At 42.3% G+C, this 22,572-nt stretch overlaps 1 protein-coding gene across 5 annotated transcripts in view; it reads left to right on the forward strand.

Annotated features, from left to right (window-relative positions):
* The first annotated feature begins 2,001 nt into the window (after positions 1 to 2,001).
* BTRC (beta-transducin repeat containing E3 ubiquitin protein ligase) overlaps positions 2,002 to 22,572 on the forward strand; it is a 181,544-nt gene continuing 160,973 nt past the window's right edge. For all 5 annotated transcript variants that reach the window (XM_047759636.1, XM_047759635.1, XM_047759637.1 and 2 more), the window contains exon 1: positions 2,002 to 2,161. In XM_047759636.1, the coding sequence (XP_047615592.1) occupies positions 2,114 to 2,161 (48 nt within the window). In that variant the 5' untranslated portion in view covers positions 2,002 to 2,113. The remainder of the gene's footprint in view (positions 2,162 to 22,572) is intronic.

Below are 22,572 nucleotides of genomic sequence, written 5' to 3' on the forward strand. Positions count from 1 at the left end.
CCTGTGGCGTATGGATGTTCCCAGGCTAGGGGTCCAATTGGAGCTACAGCTGCCAGTCTACACCACAACCACAGCAATGCAGGATCCAAAACGTGTCTGTAATCTATACCATAGCTCATGACAATGCCGGATCCTTAACCCACTGAGTGAAGCCAGGGATCGAACCTGCATCCTCATGGATACTAGTCAGGTTTGTTTCTGCTGTGCTGCAATGGGAACTCCCAGAACACTTTTTTTTTTTTTGCTTTTTAGAGTCGTGCCTATGGCATAGGGAGATTCCCAGGCTAGGGGTCAAATCAGAGCTACAGTTGCTGGCCTACACCAATAGCCATAGCAACACCAGATCTGAGCCGCGTCTGCGACCTACACCACAGCTCATGGCAATGCCAAATCCTTAACCCACTGAGAGAGGCCAGGGATTGAACCTGAAACCTCATGGTTCCTAGTGGGATTTGTTTTTGCTACGCCACGACAGGAACGCCAGTGTAAAACTTTTTATTAATGGAAAGCCTGTTATGTATTAGGTTTTGTGCCAAGTTCTTTGGACATAGGGATGACTAGGACAAAGTAGCAACATACTAGAAATAGAAGTTCCACAAGACTGGCTCTAATGTGTTCACTAATGAAAGTCCATTTCTTGGCGTAATGTCTGCAAATGGTTATGTGCTTACTGTTTGTTGAATGAATAAAATAGTTTACAATAGAAAATTTCCCTAAAACTGCAAAGGAATTTCTCTAATTCACTTACTTTACGAACTCAGATTTTTGTTTGCGTCTGTCACTTTTAGCCCAATTCTAGTGTTATTATTTTCATTTTACTGCCACACCTGTGGCACATGGAAGTTCCTAGGCTAGCGGTCAAATTGGAGCTGCAGTGGCAGGCTTATGCTACAGCTATAGCAACACCAGATTCTAGCTGCATCTCCAAACTACACCACAGCTTGTGCCAGTGCTGGATCCTTAACCCATTGAGGGATCAAACCTGTATCCTCAGGGACACTATGTCAGGTTCTTAACCTGCTAAGCCCCATGGGAACTCCTCTAGGGTTTTTTCAATGGAGAGTAAACCCAATTTCCAAAATGTCTCTTTTAAGGCCAAAATAAATACTTACATGCTTTATTTTCTGGATAGCCATTATAATCCACCATTAAAGGCTTTTTTCAGAGTTCCAACCGTGGCTCAGAGGGTTAAGGATCTGTCCTTGATGCAGTTGTGGCTTAGGTTGCAGCTGCAGCTGGGATTTGATCCCTGGGCTGGGAACTTCCACATGCTGGGAGTGCAGCCACAAGCGGGAGTGGGGGTGGTTTTATAAGTATCTGTTAAACCCTTAATGCGGGGCTTACATCTCAGGGTTAGTAGTAGCTGAGCATACTTTCTGAGCACTAAACACGGAGAATTTCCTGAGCAGAGTTCTATTTGGCCCTGACTTGCTCTGGGTTAGAATAAGGCGATAGAAGCGCAGGCAAAGCCTCAGGAGGACCTCGAAATTCTTCATTGGTATATGAGGTGCTACTAGGTGCCCACAGGCCCAACTGCCTCTGGGTGGATATCCATCCCGCAAACGCCAGGTATATGAAATGTGTCCAGTTCTCTACAACCACAGTTAGGGAGGTCCTAGGACCACTGTCCTCTGAGGTTTTTTTCCCCAGTATTTGGGCTACAGGCGAGGTGCTGATCGCCATCTTGATGTCAACTGCCAGGCAAGACACTGGCGTCGCTCTGTAACCACGGAGACACCCACATTTCCCCCCACCCCTGTTTCCCAACGGTGGAAGCTGTGAACTACGATTCCCATCCGCTGACTCTCTCTACTTGACCGCGAGTTGTCTGGAGGTCGGCCACCGCGACCCCACCGCAGTGTATCTCGGGAGTTGGAGTTCGCGGTGTGACCTCAGTTCTTGCCGGGGCAAACTTCAGAACTACAAATCCCGTGAGCCAGGGGCACGCACGCGCACGGAAGAGTCAGTCCTCCTTGCCCCCCTCCGCCTGAGCCTGAGAGCTAAGAGGGCGGGGGGAAGGAAGAGGAGGCGGGATCCCGGCGCTGCGTTGGCTGCGGCCTGGCATCAAGGGGGCGGCCCCGGAGGAGTGCAGACCCAGTGGTCCCTGGCGATTATGGACCCGGCCGAAGCGGTGCTGCAGGAAAAAGCGCTCAAGTTTATGGTGAGGAGAAGGTGCAGAGTAGGGAACGGCAGAAGCGGGGGTTTTGGCAGCGTCTCTGAGGCTGGGGCCTGGGCCTCCTGCCTGCTGGAGGAGGGGGCAGCGGGACCCTGGGCAGAGGCCGGCGGCGGGGGCGACTGAAGGGACGGGACGGGCGCTCCTGAGAGGCAGGAGGGGATTGCTGAGAGGACCCGGGGGTGGGGGCAGCAGCTCCGCCATCTTGTGGATGAGAGGCCAAGTGACAGCGGGAGCTTAATCGGGGAGGGGGCTCTGGGCGGCGCGCGGGGCCCTGGAGGGAAAGGGGCGTGGGGACAGTTACTGGAGGGCGGAGGAGCAGAAGGAGAGACGCCGTGCGGCCGCTGGCTGGGCCTTCCCGGTGTCAGGGATACGGGTAAGGCCCAGAAGAGGTGCATTTGGGAGTGGAGAAGGGGCAAGTGCGGGACCGTGGGAGGAAAGATACTGGGAGTGGGAGGTGGGTGGGAACGGGCAAGGCTGGATGCTGATGGATCTAAGGGTAGAGAGAACCAGGGCTGGTGGGAGACTTGTAGTTTTGTAAAATGAGGTGGGAGAGATAACCTTTCCCTTCAGGGTGCAATCCCTGCTTGGCCAAACCAATGTTGACAAACTCTGGAAAGGACTAGGCCTTACTTAAGAAGAAAAGAACTGGGTATGGGGATCTAGTCTTTGGGTAAAGGAAAGGGGGTGTTGACTATGAGCCAGAATTACAAATGTCAGGAAAGGGGCTCTGTCCTCTGGTTTGAAAGGAGGGGCGAGAAGAGATTCATTGGTTAGGGAAACCTGCGTACAGGAGATCTAATAGGGTAAAATAAAATTTACCCTACATTGTAAATTGTGCTAAATTTAGAAACAGTAAAAGGACCATGTGCTGTATCACTTTCTGGGAAAGGAAAAGCCATGGAGATTAGAATCCAAACCCATAAGAAGTGATGAGATCAGTGGAGAAATTCAGGAGATAAAAAAGGGAATGCAGGTAGTGGGAAATGGGAGATGTCAGGAATGGTAGTTACTTCTGAGTTTTAGATTGAAGCATGCTGTGAACTTGGATTTTGTGAGTGTGTTTATGAAGCATACTGTGAACTTGGATTGAATTTTGTGGGTGTGTTTAAATCCTTTGGAATCTAGTTCTTTAACTTTATATCTTGCTTTTCTTCTTTTGATATGTACGTTTGGCAAATTTGTATAGTCTGATAATTTGATGCTTTTAATCTGATGCTTCATTTGTGTATCCTAGGTGTAAAACCAGACTTTGTGGTTATAGCTAAAAATTGAAGGGATGCATAGACTTCTATCTTAACAGTTGTCCATAGGGCATTAATATTATTTGCATCTTGCTTTTTCAGAAGTAATTGTAACCTGTCACTACCGATTTTATTTCTTAAATTAGATGGTGGTTATTTTGTGTCTTTATTTGAGATAGCAAAACAAATCTGAACAAACATGGACACTAACTTAATTGAATTTAAGCTTTAAACTGCCCCATTTACAAGAATACTTTTTCACAGCCTGGTCAACCTTACTATAACTTTATTTTGTGTTAGTGCTTTCAAAAACACTTAACTAAAGTTTAAGTGTATCATTGACAAAATTCTTTTAGGTCCGAGGAAGGTTCTTTTTTTTTTTTTGTCTTTTCTGGGGCCGCACCCACGGCATATGGAGATTCCCAGGCCAGGGGTCTAGTCCAAGCTATAGCTGCCAGCCTATGCCAGGGCCGTGGCAATGTGGGATCCGAGCCACCTCTGTGACCTACACCACAGCTCATGGCAATGCCTGATCCTTAACCACTGAGCAAGGTCAGGGATCGAACCTGCACCGTCATAGTTCCTAGTCAGATTCGTTAACCACTGAGCCACGACAGAAACTCCTGAGGAAGGTTCTTGAGTTTCTGCTCAATGTTGAAATTCTAAAATTTTAAGAAGAGGCTTTGAAAATTTTTTAAACTTTGGAAGTGAGAGGAGGTTGCTTCTAATCTATAGCCAGCTTCTAGATTTAAGTTAGAAAAGTGGCAGCTGCTTATTTTTGTTTTCCTGCTTGGAGGCTGACTCAGTCCTAATCTTGACATGTGTCAGATTTATGGAATAATGTGATTTACAGATCATTAAGAGACATTATGAGATCATCTTCTTAACTCCCCATTAGACCTCAGCCTAGGAACAGTCTCAACTACTTGATCTCTGCTTTGTACCAGTGAGTTATATCTTGATAATGGTCTCCTGATTAAAGTGGAGCTGGAGATGGCCTTGTAGCTTGCAGCTTGTGGGATACCGCACATTATTAAAAATTGAGTCAGTTTTCATAGGGAGAAGTCAATTTTTCTTTAATTTTTGTTACTTTAATTTTTGACCTTGCCTGCTTTTGTGGCTGCTGTTTGCAAAAAGGCCAAGTGGGAGAGGGTCACCAAGAATGATACCTTAATAACTGAAACAGAGAATGAGGAATTAGAGATTTGGTATTCTTTTTCAGCTTAGTAACAGTCTTATTATGAATTTCAGTAAGTTACAACTTGCTTTTGGTTCCTTTTACCTTATTATAATATGTCTGTTTACTTAGTCATTTGAGATAGGAAGGTATTTTATTTGCACTTGCACCTAGTAATTAGTGTACAGTACACATGGAAGGACTGTCCTTTCAGTCAAATTGAAATTTTTGTAAGTATTTGGCATAAAACGGCAACACGGAATGGATATTCTCTTTCATGAAATTTGCTCATTACTGTATTAATGTAATACTTGGATTAGAAATTTTATAATAAAACCTTTTTATTTTATGATTTTAATTTTTTCTGTTATAGTTGATTTACAGTGTTCTGTCAATTTCTACAGTACAACAAAGTGACCCAGTCATCTATATATTTCTTTTCTCACATTATCCTCTATCATGTTCCATCACAAGTGACTGGATATAGTTCCCTGTGCTATAGTAAAATGTTATTAATGAGACTGTGAATAGCAGATTAGACTGATTTGTATGGTCTAATCTTAAAGTTTACCTTTTTTTTGTGGTACGTCTATAATCTGTCTAACTTTCTGCATATATCATATCATCTGGTAAGTTGAGGGATGAATTTGAAGTTTATTCTAAAATGGACGGGATAATAGCACAGGGAACTATATCCAATCTCTTGGGGTAGACCATGATGGAAAAGAAAAGAATGTGTGTGTGTGTGTGTGTGTGTGTGTGTGTGTGTGTGTGTGTGTGTGTATGTAGGTATGAATGACTGAGTCACTTAGTTGTACAGCGGAAATTGGCACAACATTGTAAATCAACATTAATTTAAAAAATTTAAAAAAAAATGGATAGGATTAACCAGACCCGGAATCTTAGAACTGGGGAAACATTTGACACATTGGTAAAATCATTTTAGGACATATAAAATAGTTTTCTAAAGATTTGATAGATAAGTGAAATAGTCTGATTCAGGATCTTCTCTTACACTGTATTTCATCCTTAAGGAGCAGAGATATAGTGGACTATGATGGCATATTTCTTTTCTGATCAGATGGGCTAGAGTGGAGAGTTACTGTCCAGAGTTACATATAGATTTTCTGATCATCTGAATTACTGAGGAAATAGAGTTGTTACAGTATCTTTGTATCAGTTGTCTGCTGCTGAGTAATAAAGACCCACAAAATGTCGTGACAGTACAATATTTATTACAATATTTATTCACAAGAATTTATGGATTTACTGAGTATTGGATGACAGACTGAATTTTGTTGACTGATTCTGGATTTGGCTGCTTACTCAGGACTGTTCCACATGGTATTCTGGGACTCAGACTAAAGAGGCAGTGATTTCCCAGGCAGATCTATCCTCATAGCTATAGTAGAGGCACAAAGAGCATGCCCAGTTGTTCAAGTGCCTTTCAATCATTGGTTGTATTATACCTGCTGATATTCCATTAATCAAAGTAAGTCATGAGATCGAGTCAAAAGGCAGGAAAGTATACTCTGCCCATAGAAGGAGTGGAAGAGGTGGAGTTCCCGTCGTGGCATAGTGGTTAACGAATCCGACTAGGAACCATGAGGTTGCGGGTTCAATCCCTGGCCTTGCTCAGTGGGTTAAGGATCTGGCATTGCTGTGAGTTGTGGTGTGGGTCGCAGATGTGGCTCGGATCCCGTGTTGCTGTGGCTGTGGCATAGGCCGGTGGCTACAGCTCTGATTCGACCCCTAGCCTGGGAACCTCCATTTGCCATGGGAGTAGCTCAAGAAAAGGCAAAAAGCCAAAAAAAAAAAAAAGAAGTGGAAGAGGGAGCAACTTGCACAATAATTGCTATGGTAATAATAATCTGTAATAACCTAATATACTTGATTTATGGAAGAATGATAAAATGCTTACTATTATAACTGTTGTGCTTGCTTTCTGCTCTCCATTGTTAGCATTGTTCTGATTAGCACTTTCTCCTTTTGGTTACTGAACAACACCTGTTGGTTGGATTCTTCCAGAATCACATTTTATTTATTTATTTATTTATTTATTTTGCTTTTTAGGGTCACACACGTGGTATATGGAAGTTTCCAGGCTAGGATACTGCAGCTGCCGACCTATACCACAGCCACAGCAACGCCAGGTCCAAGCTGCGTCTGAGACCTACACCACAGCTCAGGGCAGCACTGGATCCTTAACCCACTGAGTGAGGCCAGGGATTGAGCCCATATCCTCATGAATAATAGTAGGGTTTATTACTAGTGAGCCACAACAAAAACTCCCAGATTCACATTTTAATACAGCATGTATCTTTGTACCATGTAGAAAAAAAAAAATGTAAAGAAATAATCAGAATCTTGACTTTAATCCATAGTGATGTCCTGAAAAGTTCATCAGTATCTTCTGTCTGTGGGAAGGATAAGGTTAATGTCACTCCTGGGGCATTTGTAACAGAATTTGAACTGTAACAATTTGAATCAAGGTCATACATAATGCCCTAACAACCCCCTTGGTATTAGGTTTGGAGCTCTTAAATCCCTTCTCAACCTAAACTTAAGGCTCAGTGGTATTTTCCAATGTCTGTAGAACTTTCAGGCTTTGACTGAAAAGTCCTGCAAATAGAATTGTAGCGTGTGGATAATGTTTTGCAGCACAGATGCATATAAATCCTTGTAGTTCTTAGGAAGTAGTAGACTAAACTGTTAATGTGATTATCTGTGAAATATTGGATTATGGGTAATATTTCAAAAATAATGACTTCTGAAGATAGGTTAGTAAACACATACAAAACATTACTTGGGAAAAAAAAAAAAAAGCATTACTTGGAGTTCCCGTCATGGTGCAGTGAAAACAAATCTGACTAGGAACTATGAGGTTGTGGGTTGATCCCTGGCCTCGATCAGTGGGTTAAGGATCTGGTGTTGCCTTGAGCTGTGCTGTAGGTCACATACAAGGCTCAGATTTGGCATTGTTGTGGCTGTGGTATAGGCCGGCAGCTGTAGCTCCAATTCGACCCCTAGCCTGGGAACCTTCATATGCCGCGCCAAAAAAAAAAAAAAAAAAAATCAAATATATTTAATGTATATACCCCAAATGAAGACCTACACTTGATCATGGATCACAGTGTACCAGTGGACTGGCAGTGCTAGCTTGAATAGACACTCATTCCGAGCTTATTCTTCCTTCCTTCCTTCCTTCCTTCCTTTCTTTTGTTTTTTTGTCTTTTTAGGGCCATACCCACGGCATAAGGAGGTTCCCAGGCTAGGAGTCCAATCAGAGCTGTAGCCGCTGGCCTATACCACAGCCACAGCAACACTGGATCCTTAAACCACTGATCAAGGTCGGGGAGTGAACCCGCTTCCTCCTGGATGCTAGTCAGATTCATTAACCACTGAGCCACGATGTGAACTCCCCCGAGCTCATTTTCTTAACTAGAAAGTTTTAATTGTTAATCTTACCTACTTAAGAAAGGTCTCTCTTTTTCCACCCCTCTTAGTTCATTTTAAATTGTAAATTGCCATGTATAATGTGTTAATTGATAAATTATACTGTTTAAACTCCTATATGTATCCAGGAGTTTCATTAGATATTTAGCACTCTATGTTCCTAAATTGTGCTTGGGCATTGGATTTTCCTGTTAAGTAGTACTTGGCAAAATCCGTGAGTTGACATCTGAATATGAGGCCATGGTAGTTGGCATGCAACATGATTTGATAATAATAACATAAACATAAACTGAGTGAAAAATGTAAACTTAAGTTACATGTAGAGGGAGGGGGTTATTGGGGCAAGAGGGGATGAAGACATAAATTTAAGTAAAACTTCTGTCTTCTCTAGAACTTCACAATCTGTTGAGAAGATAGGCTTTTATAAATATCTCTTAAGGTAAGTGCCAAAATAGAGGCACAAAGTGCTATAGAAATTAAGGGAGGGGAAATTAGGTTACCTTTTTTTTTTTTTTTTTTTTTTTTTTTTTGCTGTGTTCACAGTATGTGGAAGTTCCCCAGCCAGGGATCGAATCTTTACCACAGCAGTGACCCAAGCTACTGCACTGACCAAGGTGCTATAGTGACAGTGCTAGATCCTTAACCTGCTATGCCACAAGGGAGCTCTGAAGGGAAATTAGTTTTAACTGGAAAGATCTTTGGAAGTTTTGAAGAAGAAAGCCTCATATTAGTTTTTGCAGAGTAGATAGATTTTGACAGACTTGTTTCTGAAGTGGGCAGTTCCAGGAAGAGGGAGTAGCTTGGGTAGAGGCCAGAAGATCAGGAGATGGGCAGGCACAGTATGATTAGATAGGTATGAATTGAATATAAGGTGCCTAGCTGACAGGAAAGGAAAGATTGAGAGGCTAGGGAGTTTAGATTAAATCCAGTTTGTATTTAAGAATAATATTCTTTTGTATTTGGTATATATGTGTGTCTATGTAGGCTTTTATTAAAATAAATTACTTTTTTTTTTCTTTTTTGGCTATGCCTGCAGCATGCTGAAGTTCCCTGGCCAGGGATCAAACTGTGCCACAGCAGTAACCAGGGCCACTGCAGTGACAATGTCATGTTCTTAACCTGATGAGACACCGGGGAACTGCAACTTTTTAAAGAAATCATGAGTATGCAGCTCATTGAATTTTTACCTAATGGTCACTTCTGTGTAACAATTACCTAATACCTATAGATTAGTTTTACCTTTATTGGTATTTAACCTTGTATAAATGGAAATATTCCAGTATATGTTCTTTTTTTTTTTTTCCTTTTTCTTTAATGGCTGCACGTGCAGTATATGGAGGTTCCCAGACTAGGTGTTGAATCAGAGCTGCAGCTGCCACAGCTGCAGCTACAGCAATTGAGGCCAGGGATTGAACCCACATCCTCATGGATATTAGTTGGGCTCTTAACCCACTGAGCCACAACAGGAACTCCATCCAGTAAATATTCTTTCTTTCTTTCTTCTTCTTCTTTTTTTTTTTAAATTCTTTCTTTTTGTCTTTTTTAGGGCCGTACACATGGCACATGGAGGTTCCCAGCTAGGGGTCAAAACGGAGCTACAGCTGCTGGCCTACGCTACTGCCACAGCAGTGCATGATCTGAGCCACATCTGCGACCTACACCACAGCTCACAGCAATGCTGGATCTTTAACTCAGTGAGTGAGGCCAGGGTTCGAACCTGTGTCCTCAGATTCGTTTCCAGTGAGCAACGATCGGAATTGCCAGTATATATTCTTTAGTGTCTGGCATCTCTTGTCCCATGTGAGAAGATTCATTGAGGTTGTTGTGTAGTATGTTCATTCTTACTGCTGTGTGAATATATACCTCAAGTATTTAGCTATTCTATTGTTGATGGACATTTGGGTTATTTACAGTTTTGGGCTACTGTGAATGTGCTCTTATGAATGATATTGTACATGTCTTTTCTTTAGCATATGTACGTATTTCTGTTGTACTAAGATATGTACTAGGAATGGAATTCCTGGGTCATAAGGTGGGAAAAATGTTTAGCTTTAGTAGATACGCTGAAACTTTTTCATTTTATGTTCTCTGTGGCACCATATAAGCGTTCCAGTCTCAGTACATTGTTGTAACATTTCACTTGCTTTTGTCTTTTTTCACTTGGCCATAATAATGGGTGAATGGTATTATCTCACTGTTTTAATTTACATTTCCTTAATGATTGTTGTAGTCAAACACCTTAAAAAGTTATTTAGGTTCTTGGCTTTTTTAGGTTTCTAGGCATTTAGATAGCCTCTTTTCTCTGACCTCCTTGGTCATTGTTTTTTATAGCATTGTCCACCTTTTTCTGATTGATCTATTCCTTATATTCTGAAAAATACAAATATTTTATCACATATATGGTATCTTTGTTTTGTTTTTGGATTTTTTCATTTAAGGGAAAAAATGTCCCAAGATTTTGTACTACCTACAGAGGATTTATAGAATTAATAATTTTTTTTTTTTCGGTCTTTTTGTCTTTTCTAGGGCTGCAGCCTCGGCAAATGGAGGTTCCCAGGGGAAGGGTTGAATCGGAGCTGTAGCTGCCAGCCTACACCACAGTCGCAGCAACATCAGATCCAAGCAGCGTCTGCGACCTACACCACAGTTCACGGCAACGCCGGATCCTTAACCCACTGAACAAGGCCAGGGATTGAACCCACATCCTCATGGTTCCTAGTCGGATTCGTTAACCACTGAGTCTCGATGGGAACTCCAATAAATTTTTTCATAAACAACCAATACTTAAAAAAGATGGAGTTCTCTTGTGGCGCAGTAGGCTAAGAATCCAGCATTGTTACCGCACTGACTCAGAACACTGCTGTGGTGTGGGTTCGATCCCTGGCCCTGGAACTTCCCCATGTTGTGGGTGTGGCCAAAAAGAAAAGAAACACCACGGTTAGCACCGTCATTTTATAAATGAAAGAAGGAGCTCTAATGCCATAGAAGTAGAAAAGATATAATTTCAGAATAATGCTCCTCTCTGTCCCACCCTCTCCAGGATGGATAGTTTAATCCCAAGAACCTGTGAATATGTTAAAATACATGGCGAAGGGGAATTAAGGTAACCAATGGAATTTGGTTGCTAAGCAGCTAACTTTAATAGAGGGAGATTGGAGTTCCCATTGTGGTTCGGCAGTAATGAACCCGACTAGTATCCATAAGGATGTGGGCTTAATCCTTGGCCTTGCTCAGTGGGTTAAGTGTCCGGCGTAGCTGTGGCTGTGGTGTAGGCTGGCAGCTGCAGCTCCAGTTCGACCCCTGGCTTGGGAACTTCCATATGTCACATGTGTAGCCCTAAAAAAGCAAATAAATAAAATAGGGAGATAATCCTGGATAATCCAGTTTATGCCCGGTGTAAGCATAGGGGCCCTAAATATGTAAGAGAGAGGCTGAAGAGGAGGTCAGAGTAGTGTGTGAGAACTGTCTGCTGTTGGCTGATTTTGAAGATGAGGGAAGAGAGCCATAAGCCTTTGGAAGCTGGAAGAGAAAAGCTAAGCCTCTAGAACAGAATACAGCGCCACTGGCACTTTGATTTTTGGCTCAGTGAGACCCATTTCAGACTTCAGAACTGTCAAATAATAAATTAACGTTGCTTTAAGCCACTAATGCATGCACGTTTATATCGATATTTTAATTTTATCTCTATACTTATTAAAAATCATGGGTTCACACTGATTCTAACACAACAGGGTTCATTCAATAATTTCCTTTCGGAGTTTCTGTTGTGGCTCAGCGATAATGAACCTGACTAATATCCATGAGGATGTGGGTTCGATCCCTGGCCTCACTCACTGGGTTAAGGATCTGGCGTTGCCGTGAGCTGTGGTGCGGGTCTCAGATGTGATTCAGATCTGGCATTGCTGTGGCTGTGGTTTAGGCTGGCAGCTACAGCTCCGATTCAACCCCTAGCCTGGGAACTTCCATGGGTACGGCCCTAAAAAGCCAAAAAAAGAATTTCCTTTCTGTAATTGTAACTCCCCTTACTGATAGTAACTTGGCCCTCTTTACCCTCAACATATTTTCTTAATCAATCCCGCTGTGTGTGACCAGTCTCTCCTGTTTCTGCTGTTCCTGACACTGATTATATGGATGCTACCCTCACCTTATCAGGCTGCAAAGTCCCATTTCAGGCTGCTGCCCCTAGGCCCCTGTTTGAATACCCTTCTCATTTTAGCCTCTCTATTTTGGCTATGCCTGTGGCATGTGTAAGTTCTGGAGCCAGGGATCAAACTCACACCACAGCAGTGACTTGAGCCACAGCAGTGACAATACCAGATTTTTAACACACTGAGCTGCCAGGAAACTCATTTCAGGCTCTGATACTGTGCACTAAGTTGCTCTCTTCACCGTATTTGGACTCCAGTACCCTGTGTAGGACTACCAAGGCTGCCATATTCCTGTATAGACATCTTCTTTATCCTGCAGTGTTAGGGTTCTAACATCCTGCAGTGGATCACTGCTGATCCTTCCATCCCACCTCATGTTAGACACCTGTTTTGTTTGACCCCAACTATAAACTGAATACAGATTTTTCATTTTGCAAAACTGAGACTCTGTACCCATTAAATAATTCTCCGTTTCCCTCTCTTCCAGTCTCTGGCAATTGCCATTACTTCATTTCTATGAATTTGATTATTCTAGATACCTTAATATGTGGTTTCCTACAGTATTTGTCTTTTTGTGACAAGCTTATTTTTCTTTTTTCTTTTTTTTTTGGTCTTTTGTTGTTGTTGTTGTTGTTGCTATTTCTTGGGCCGCTCCCGCGGCATATGGAGGTTCCCAGGCTAGGGGTTGAATCGGAGCTGTAGCCACCGGCCTACGCCAGAGCCACAGCAACGCGGGATCCGAGCCGCGTCTGCAACCTACACCACAGCTCACGGCAATTCCAGATCCTTAACCCGCAGAGCAAGGGCAGGGACCGAACCCGCAACCTCATGGTTCCTAGTCGGATTCGTTAACCACTGCGCCACGACGGGAACTCCTTATTTTTCTTAGCGTAGTGTCCTCAAGGTTCATCCATGTTAAGACATTTCAGAATTTTTCCCCTTTTTAGGCTGAATAGTATTTCATTGTGTGTGTACCTCACATTTGTTTTTGTCCATTCATCTCTTTCCAGACACAGGGTACTTTCACTTTTTGGCTATTGGGAATAATGCTGCTGTGAACATGTGTTTACAGATATCTCTTTAAGACCATGAATCGTTTTACCTGTTACATTTCTTTCTTTTCTGGCCACACCTGCAACATGTGGAAGTTCCTGGGCCAGGGATTGAACTTTCACAGCAACGACTCAAGCTGCTGCAGTGAAAATGCCAGATCCTTAACCTGCTGTGCCCCAAAGGAACTTCCACCTTTTGCCTTTAGACCTACAGTCCATTTGGAATTAATTTTTATATTTGGTGTGAGCGGCAGAATTCAGTTTTGTTTTTTCTCTGTTGCTTTGCAGGGTCACTTTTGTCATATACTACCTGCCTATGTATATGTGTGGGCCTATTTTCAGGACTGTTCTGTTTATCCTACTGGTATGTTTATCCTACTGCCAATATCACACTCAATTAGTATATTTTTATACCATTTCTTTCTTTTTTTTCTTTCCTTTTCCTTTTCCGGCTATACTTGTGGGATGGGAAGTTGCTGGGCCTGGCATCGAATCTGAGCTGCAGTTGTGACCTATACCACAGCTGCAGCATTGCTGGATCCTTACCCCATTGCTTCAGGCTGGGGATCAAACCTGTGCCGTTGCAGAGAGAGATTCTTAGCCTGCTGTGCCAAAGTGGGAACTTCTGTACCATTTCTTTCTTTCTTTCTTTCTTTCTTTCTTTCTTTCTTTCTTTCTTTCTTTCTTTCTTTCTTTCTGGCTCTTTCTATTCGCTCTCTTTCTCTCTTTCGCTTCTCGGCTCTTTCCTCGGCTCGCTCGCTTCTTGGTCGCTCTCTGTGGCTCTCTTGCTCTCTCTGTCTCTCTTTCGATCTCGCTCTTTTTCTTCTCTCTCTCTTCTCTTTTCTCTAGCTCGCTCTCTCTCTTTTGTCTTCTTTCTCTCATCTCTCCGGTCTCTCTTTTCTCCGTTCTCTTTCCCTCTTTCTCCAGGAGCCTTTTCGTCTCTTTCTTTCTCTCTCTCTTTCTCTCTCTTTCTCTCTCTCTCTCTCTCTCTCTCTCCTCTTTCTCTCTTTCTCTCTCTTTCTTTCTCTCTCTCTGTCTTTCTCTCTGTCTTTCTCTCTGTCTTCCTCTCTGTCTCTCTCTCTGTCTCTGTCTCTCTGTCTCTGCTCTCTCTCTCTCTCTCTCTCTCTCTCTCTCTCTCTCTCGGGCTGCACCTGCAGCATATGGAAGTTCCTAGGCCAGGTGGAATCAGAGCTACAACTGCATGTCTGTGCCGCAGCCGCAGCAACACCATATCTGAACCGCGTCTTGAGCCTTTCTGTGATCTTTGCCACAGCTTGGGGCAACACTGGATCCTTAACCCAGTGAGTGAGGCTAGGGGTTAAACCCACATCCTCATGGACACTGCGTTGGGTTATTAAGCCACTGAGCCACAACGGGAACTCCCAGTACCATTTCTTGATATCTGATGGTGTATGTCCCTCAGTTTTTTCTCCCCAAGATTGTGCTGGCTATTCTTGGCCTTTTGCATGTCCATTTATATTAGAATCAGCCTAACTTATTGGAATTGCATTGAATCTGTATATAATTTTGAGGAGAACTGAGATAGTAACACTGTTGAGTTTTTCAGTCCATGAAAACGGTGTTTCTTTCTATTTTTTGAGTCTTTAATTTCTCTGTCTAGAGGTCTTTGTATGTGTTTTGTTAGATTTATTCCTGAGTATTTGGTGTTTTTAGATGCTATTTTTTTTTTTTAATGCACTCGCAGCATTCAGAAGTTCCTGGGCCAGGAATTGAACCAGAGCCATAGAAGTGGCACGAGCCATAGCAGTGACATTGCTGGGTCCCTAACCCAGTGAGCCACCAGGGAACTTCTAGATACTATTTTAAAAATTTTTTATTTGTTACTGATAGTGTAAAGGTTTTTTTTAAAGCTGAGGTCCATGGCCCCCATTCAGGGAATGGACACCTGTGAGTACTTTCTTTCTGAAAGGTCTGTAATTTACATCTGAATCTAATTGTCACTGGGGACAATAACAACAAAGAAGATTGAAGACCACTTTAGTTATTTGATTTAGAATGAATTGCAATGGGGAGGGGGAAACAGATAGGCAAGGAGGGCCAGTTAAGGGCTATATTATAGTCTAGGCAAGAAGCCATGTGAACTTGAGCTAGGGTGGTATGTATGGAAAGAAGGAAGCATATTCAAGGAGTATTCTGGAAAGAGAATGAATAATGTTTACCCGGAATAGGATAGGAGAGAAGAAGAAAAAGAGAAGAGTAAACTATGGCTGGTGTCAGGCATGTTCAAGGTAATTAGTTAAAGGCAAGGTTGACATAGCAGTTAAGTATGAGAAAACAAGTATTTGGTGGGTAACAATGTTGGTATAGTTCCTAACTTTAATAAGGAGATTAAGATATTCACATAGATAAAAATGGGCAAAGTTATATAATCTTTGGGATTTGCTTTGGGATTTAGAGGGTGGAAAATTGAGTGATGGGGATTCATTGTATGCTGTTCTATACTTTTTTGAATATATGAAAGTATCCATAATAAGATGTTAGAAAAGAAAGGTTTATCCACATAGTGAGCCAAACTGTGAAGTTCTCTGGACTAGCTCTTCTCAAATACCTGTGTGATAGAAAGATCAGGATTCATTTAGATGTTACCCTTGTGTAATTTCATAATCACTGTCTACTGTGCTGGGGACAGTATTTTGTCAAGATCAGCCAGATAAGGAGGCACAAAGCTACAGAGGCCTAACATGCTAACCCAAGTGCTCGGGTGGAACTAAGAGCTGAGGAAAGGAAATTTAGCCAGGCAGATGGAACATGGTATCTGTTGGCAATCCAAGACGATTTGGGGATTTAGGGAAGTTTAGCAAGGGCAAGATATACTTTCGGGAGTATAGGTGCATATATTCTGGGGAGATTGAGATAAGCAAACAGCATCAGTGAATACTGAAAAGAGGTGGCAAGACCCCCATTTCAAGTTTGGACTCAAAAATAAAACTGGAATATCTAGCAAGGAATTAAAGAATTCAACCTACTCATTCATGCTTACTGCAATAGTACTGTACTTTATTAAGCATAAGAATTATGTGAGCATGTTAACATGTGGTACAGATTCTCAGTTCCGCTTCCTCAGCTTAATTTGGTAGGCCTCAAGAGTCTGCTTGCTTAACAGGCAGCTCAGTGTTTCTTTTTTTTCTTTTTCTTTCTTTTCTTTTTTTTTGCTTTTTAGAGCCACACCCAAGGCATATGGAAGTTCCCAGGCTAGGAGTTGAATCAGAGCTATAGCTGCTGGCCTACCCCACAGAAAAAGCAACATGGGATCCAAGCCTCGTCTGCGACATACACCACAGGTCATGGCAATGCTGGATCCCTGACCCACTGAGCAAGGCCAGGGATCGAACCTGCATCCTCATGGATACTAGTCGGATTTGTTTCTGCTGAGCCATGAAGGGAACTCCCAGCTCGGTGTTTTCTTTTTTTTTCTTTCTTTCTTTTTTTTTTTTTTGTCTTTTTAGGGCCACACTTGCGGCATATGGAGGTTCCCAGGCTAGGGGCTGAATTGGAGCCACAGCTGCCAGCCTATCCCACAGACACAGCAAGGCGGCATCCGAGCTGCCTCTGCAACCTACACCACAGCTCACGGCAACACCAGATCCTTAACCCACTGAATAAGGCCAGGGACCAAACCCGCAACCTCATTGTTACGAGTCGGTTTCATTAACCACTGAGCCATGACAGGAACTCCAGCTCAGTGTTTCTGATAGAGACATTTCTCAGATCACACTTAGACAAAATGTCTAGACTGCTGTATCCTGGCCATTTACCAACACCGAGGAGATAGGGTAATGCTGTGACAACACCAGCATAAAAGGTGAAGCCTTGTACATGGGGAACATAGCAGGAGCTGCTGAGTTAACTGGAACCAGGAGTGGAGGCAGGTGGTAATCATTTTGTAGTATATAAGTGTATTAAATTATCGTGCTGTACACTTACACTTATACAATGTTATTTCAATTATACCTCATTAAAGCTGGAAAAAAAGTGAAGACAGAATGAGACAAACCTTATGCAGAGGCTTGGAATTTCTTTGAATTTCAATTGACTAGTAATAAGTTAGTTTCTAGAAAGTATTTTTGGCTGCTGTTTGCAGCTGGAGAATTTGATTAACTATAGGGGAAGAAAAATTAGATAATGCCATTTATAAGCGGTATGTCTTGTGGAACAGCAGCAGCATCCCCAAATGTGGCCACTTCTAGGTATGTTAAAGTCACGTCACAGTAAACTGGTAGTCCCTCTTGGTGCTGTGAAAAGGTGGATAGTTCTAGCATTACTTTTATTGTTAATATTCTGTGACCCTCTAGCCTAAGTGAAAATAAATGACAACAGATTACTTCAACAGTTGTTTTATAGTGCTCTTGAGGTAATGTCTTGAGGTAATGTCAAGGGGTGAAGGAAGAATTTTGAGGAATTACTGAGGTGTTGCTTAAAGCAACAGGCCTATCTGAATGGTAGGGAAATTTATGATGAAAGATTAGTCTTTTGTACAATTAACATAGACTGGAGTCATTTGATTTTTTTTTTTTTTGGCTGTGCCTGCGGCACATGAAAATTCCCAGGCGAGGGACTGAACCTGTGCCATGGTAGCGACCCAAGCCACTGCAGTGACAATGCTGGATCCTTAACCTGCTGCACCATGGGAGAACTTGGGGAGTTGTTCTTTAGAGCAGGGTACTCATGCTGAACCTCAAGTGAGAGGCACAAAGCCATAGGCTCTCTGGGTGGTGGGAAATTCTGTATGAAAAGGTCTTTTTAGCTCTGTCCCTTGGATTATAAGTGCCATCAACTACAGCATCTTTAAAATAGAGGAAGGTGGGAGTTCCCGTCGTGGCTCAGTGGTTAACGAATCCGACTAGGAACCATGAGGTTGCGGGTTCGGTCCCTGCCCTTGCTCTGCGGGTTAAGGATCTGGCATTGCTGTGAGCTGTGGTGTAGGTTGCAGACGTGGCTCGGATCCCACATTGCTGTGGCTGTGGTGTAGACTGGCGGCTATAGCTCCGATTCGACCCCTAGCCTGGGAACCTCCATATGCCTCGGGAGCAGCCCTAGAAAAGGCAAAAAAAAGACAAAAAAAATTAATAAAATAAAATAGAGGAAGGTGTAATTCAGTACAATTAAATGAGGTAAATGTGAAGGGGCTTTCTAGGCCATAAAGATATAGTACTGGTGATACTTTTGCAACAAAACTCTGAACACAATTCACAGACTCTAAGATTTATTGAATAGGCCTTCCACTCCTATTCCATTTTACTTTTTAAACATGTTTTTTCATGTCTGCTGTGTGCAAGATTTTTTTTTTGTCTTTTTTTGCCTTTTCTAGGGCTGCTCCCGAGGCATATGGAGGTTCCCAGGCTAGGGGTCGAATCTGAGCTATAGCCACCGGCCTACTGCCAGAGCCACAGCAACGCAGGATCCGAGCCGCGTCTGCAACCTACATCACAGCTCACGGCAACGCCGGATCGTTAACCCACTGAGCAGGGGCAGGGATCGAACCCGCAACCTCATGGTTCCTAGTCGAATTCGTTAACCGCTGCGCCACGACGGGAACTCCCTGAATATTTTTAAAAGGAGCTTGTGCTAATGAATGTTCATGGTTTTTCAGTGAAGTGAGGGGTACTTTGAAACCTAGCTACAAAGTTTCAAGTAAGCTCTGTGACAGTTAGTATGAGACAGTGACTCAAGAGTATTTTTTTCTTCCTGGTGGCCTTTGTTCTCATGTAGAGCACTTGTGACTTTTAAACCAGAGATAGACAAATGAAAAAGAAAAATATATGACCACCTTATGATTTTTAAAAAACAAAGCAGGGAGTTCCTGTTGTGGCACAGTGAAAACGAATCAGACTTGTATCTATGAGGATTCAGGTTCCATCCCTGGCCTCACTTAGTGGGTTTTGCGATCCGGTGTTGCTGTGACCTATGGTGTATATCACAGGTGTGGCTTGCATCCTCTGTGGCTGGCTGGCAGCTATAATTCCAATTCAACCCCTAGCCTGGGAACTTCCATATGCCCACAGGTGTGGCCCTAAAAAGCCAAAAAAAAAAAGAAAAAAGAAAAAAACAAAAAACAAAAAAAGCGAAACAAGAAACACTTATGGTCATAATCGTTATCAACATTTATTGATCTGTTCTTGGTATAATTTTTTTATTCAGGGAAATAATTTAGATAGAGGAAAGGAGGGCATTCCCTTGAGTAATATATTTTTTTGGTCCCCTTCTACTTCTCCTGTCTTTGTAAATCATCCCAAGCAGAAGTCTGTATTATAAGAAACAAACCAAATGATTGCTTATTGTTTAGTATTTATTTTAGTTGGTTATTAGCTGAGGTGACATTTGTTTAATGAATAAATGTGGGAGAGTTACTTTTTTTTTTTTTTGTCTTTTTGCCTTTTCTAGGGCTGCTCCCTCGGCATATGGAGGTTCCCAGGCTAGGGGTCTAATCGGAACTGTAGCCGCTGGCCTACATCAGAGCCACAGCAACTTGGGATCTGAGCTGTGTCTTCGACCTACACTGCAGCTCATGGCAATGACGGATCCTTAACCCACTGAGCAAGGCCAGGGATTGAACCCACAACCTCATGGTGCCTAGTCGGATTCTTTTTTTTTTTTATTATTTTTAAGAGTTACTTTTCTTTTTTTTTTTTTAGCACTTTGAACATGCATTTACTGATCATTGATGTGTTACTCCTATTTTATAAAGCTGGAACGTAATTTCTTTATGTTTAATAACCATAGAGGTTTATAGTTACTGAATCTTTGTTTTGATGTCATTAGGCATGTCAGTATTTTCTTCGATACCAAGCTCTCAGTTAGGAAATAACCTCTCAATTAGAACTTATTTCCCTGAGAAAATATAGTCCACTTGGAAGCAGTTCCCCATAATATATTGCTGCAGAAATAGACGGTTAAGTAGTGACTCAGGTTTAGTGTTCAGTGAGGTTTAGAAAAGGCAGCTTAAGTAGAAGGACATCAATGCATCTGTTTTTAAAACTGCAATTAATTAAAATGATGCTTTAAAAGATCTACATCATTCTCTCTTGGAATTTTGCCTAACTTTACAAATTTTACGTGATTTAGGTTAATGGACAATTTAAAAGCTAAGTGAATTCATCAAAAAGAATCCTGGCTTATCAAATTATACTTCTAAAGATTTTTTACACCCTCCATTCATTTCCAGGTGAGACATTTTGAAAATCAGAATGATTGCTTCAGCTTTTATCAGAATTTGAGAATAGAAATTCCTTTCAGTTTAAGCCTGTACGTGTCATTTTTGATTATATGGTAGTCTTCTGAATATCGTCCCTTTAGCTGACACATACTGACTGCATCAATATGTTTGATCCTTGATGTTTAATGTGGTCATATATATATATATATATATTTTTGTCTTTCTCTCTTTTTTAGGTCCACACCTGGGCATATGGAGGTTCGCAGGCTAGGGGTCCAATCGGAGCTGTAGCCGACAGCCTATGACAGGGCCACAGCAACACAGGATCCGAGCCACGTCTGGGACCTACACCACAGCTCATGGCAACACCAGATCCTTAATCCACTGAGCGAGGCCAGGGATTGAACCTGTGTCCTCATGGATGCCAGTCAGGTTCTTTAACCGCTGAGCCATGACAGGAAATCTGTATATGTGGTCATATTAAAAAGTTTTTTTGGGAGTTCCCGTCGTGGCTCAGTGGTTAACGAATCCGACTAGGAACCATGAGGTTGCGGGTTCGGTCCCTGCCCTTGCTCTGCGGGTTAAGGATCTGGAATTGCCGTGAGCTGTGGTGTAGGTTGCAGACGCGGCTCGGATCCTGCGTTGCTGTGGCTCTGGCGTAGGCCAGTGGCTACAGCTCCGATTCAACCCCTAGCCTGGGAACCTCCATATGCCGCGGGAGCGGCCCAAGAAATAGCAACAACAACAACAAAAGACCAAAAAAAAAAAAAAAAGTTTTTTTGTTTTTGTCTTTTTTTTGTCTTTTTAGGGTTGTACCTTCGGCATATGGAGGTTCCCAGGCTTGGGGTCTAATTGGAGCTGCAGCTGCTGGCCCATACCACAGCCACAGCAATGTGGGATCTGAGCCGTGTCTGCGACCTACACCATAGCTCACAGCCATGCCAAATCCTTAACCTGTTGAGCAATGCCAGGTGTCGAACCCACAACCCCTTGGTTCCTAGTTGGATTTGTTTCTTCTGTGCCATGATGGCATGGTTCTTAAGTATTCTTTTTTTTTTTGCCTTTTTGTGGCCAAACCTGCAGCAAATGGAACTTTCCAGGCTAGGGGTTGAATCGGAGCTGCAGCTGCTTGCCTACACCACAGCCACAGCAACACCAGATCCCAGCCTTGTCTACGACCTACACTGCAGCTCACAATAACGCCAGTCCCTAACCCACTGAGCAAGGCCAGGGATTGAACCCAAATCCTCATGGATGCTAGTCGGATTCTTAACCCCCTGAGCCACAGCAGGAACTCCCTTTGAGTATTCTTAAATGTGTTTCACCAATATCTTATGGAAAAATATTCATAATCTTTTGAAATGATTCATGTTAAAAAGAATTAGAAATGATGTTTATCTCATTTGGAACTCTTTCAGTATATCATTAAGATGTAGGTACAGGAGTTTTTGTGGTGGCGCAGTGGTAATGAACTGGACTAGTATCCATGAGGACACAGGTTCGACCCCTGGCCTCTCTCAGTGGGTTAAGGATCTGCTGTTGCTGTGAGCTGTGGTGTAGGTCACAGACGAGGCTCAGATCCTGTGTTGCTATGGTTGTGGTGTAGGTTGGCAGCTGCAGCTCCGATTCAATCCCTAGCCTGCGAACTTCTGTATGCCACGGCTATGGCCCTAAAAAAAAAACAAAAGATGTAGGTACAGTATATAAGAATTCATGTTATCGGATCAGCTGAGACTTTGATTTAAATATATTACAGATTATACATGGAAGCCTGCATAAGATACTACTTATTTTTTTTCCCCAAAGAAGCTTCTTTAAATGGTTCTGTTAAGTGTAGAAATGTTCTGATGATTATCTTTTTAATTAAAATGAGAAATCTTTGTTTAAAGTGGCATTCTTTTTTTACGGCCTGTTACAGTCTCTGTAACAATCATTTCTTAAGTCTGAACGTTTTATTTCCAGGAATCCATTTATATAAAACTATGTTTAGACTTAATTAAGGAATGATTCTTACAAAGCTTGTAAATAGCCAGGAAAAAGGGACCGAAAATAAAACTGACATTCACATTTAGCAAAATGATTGTTACAAGGTATGTAATAAGCTATAAAAATACAATAAATCTCTTTTTATAAGAGTTCATATTTTTT

The sequence above is a fragment of the Phacochoerus africanus genome, chromosome 15, assembly GCF_016906955.1.
Source record: "Phacochoerus africanus isolate WHEZ1 chromosome 15, ROS_Pafr_v1, whole genome shotgun sequence".
NCBI lineage: Eukaryota > Metazoa > Chordata > Mammalia > Artiodactyla > Suidae > Phacochoerus > Phacochoerus africanus.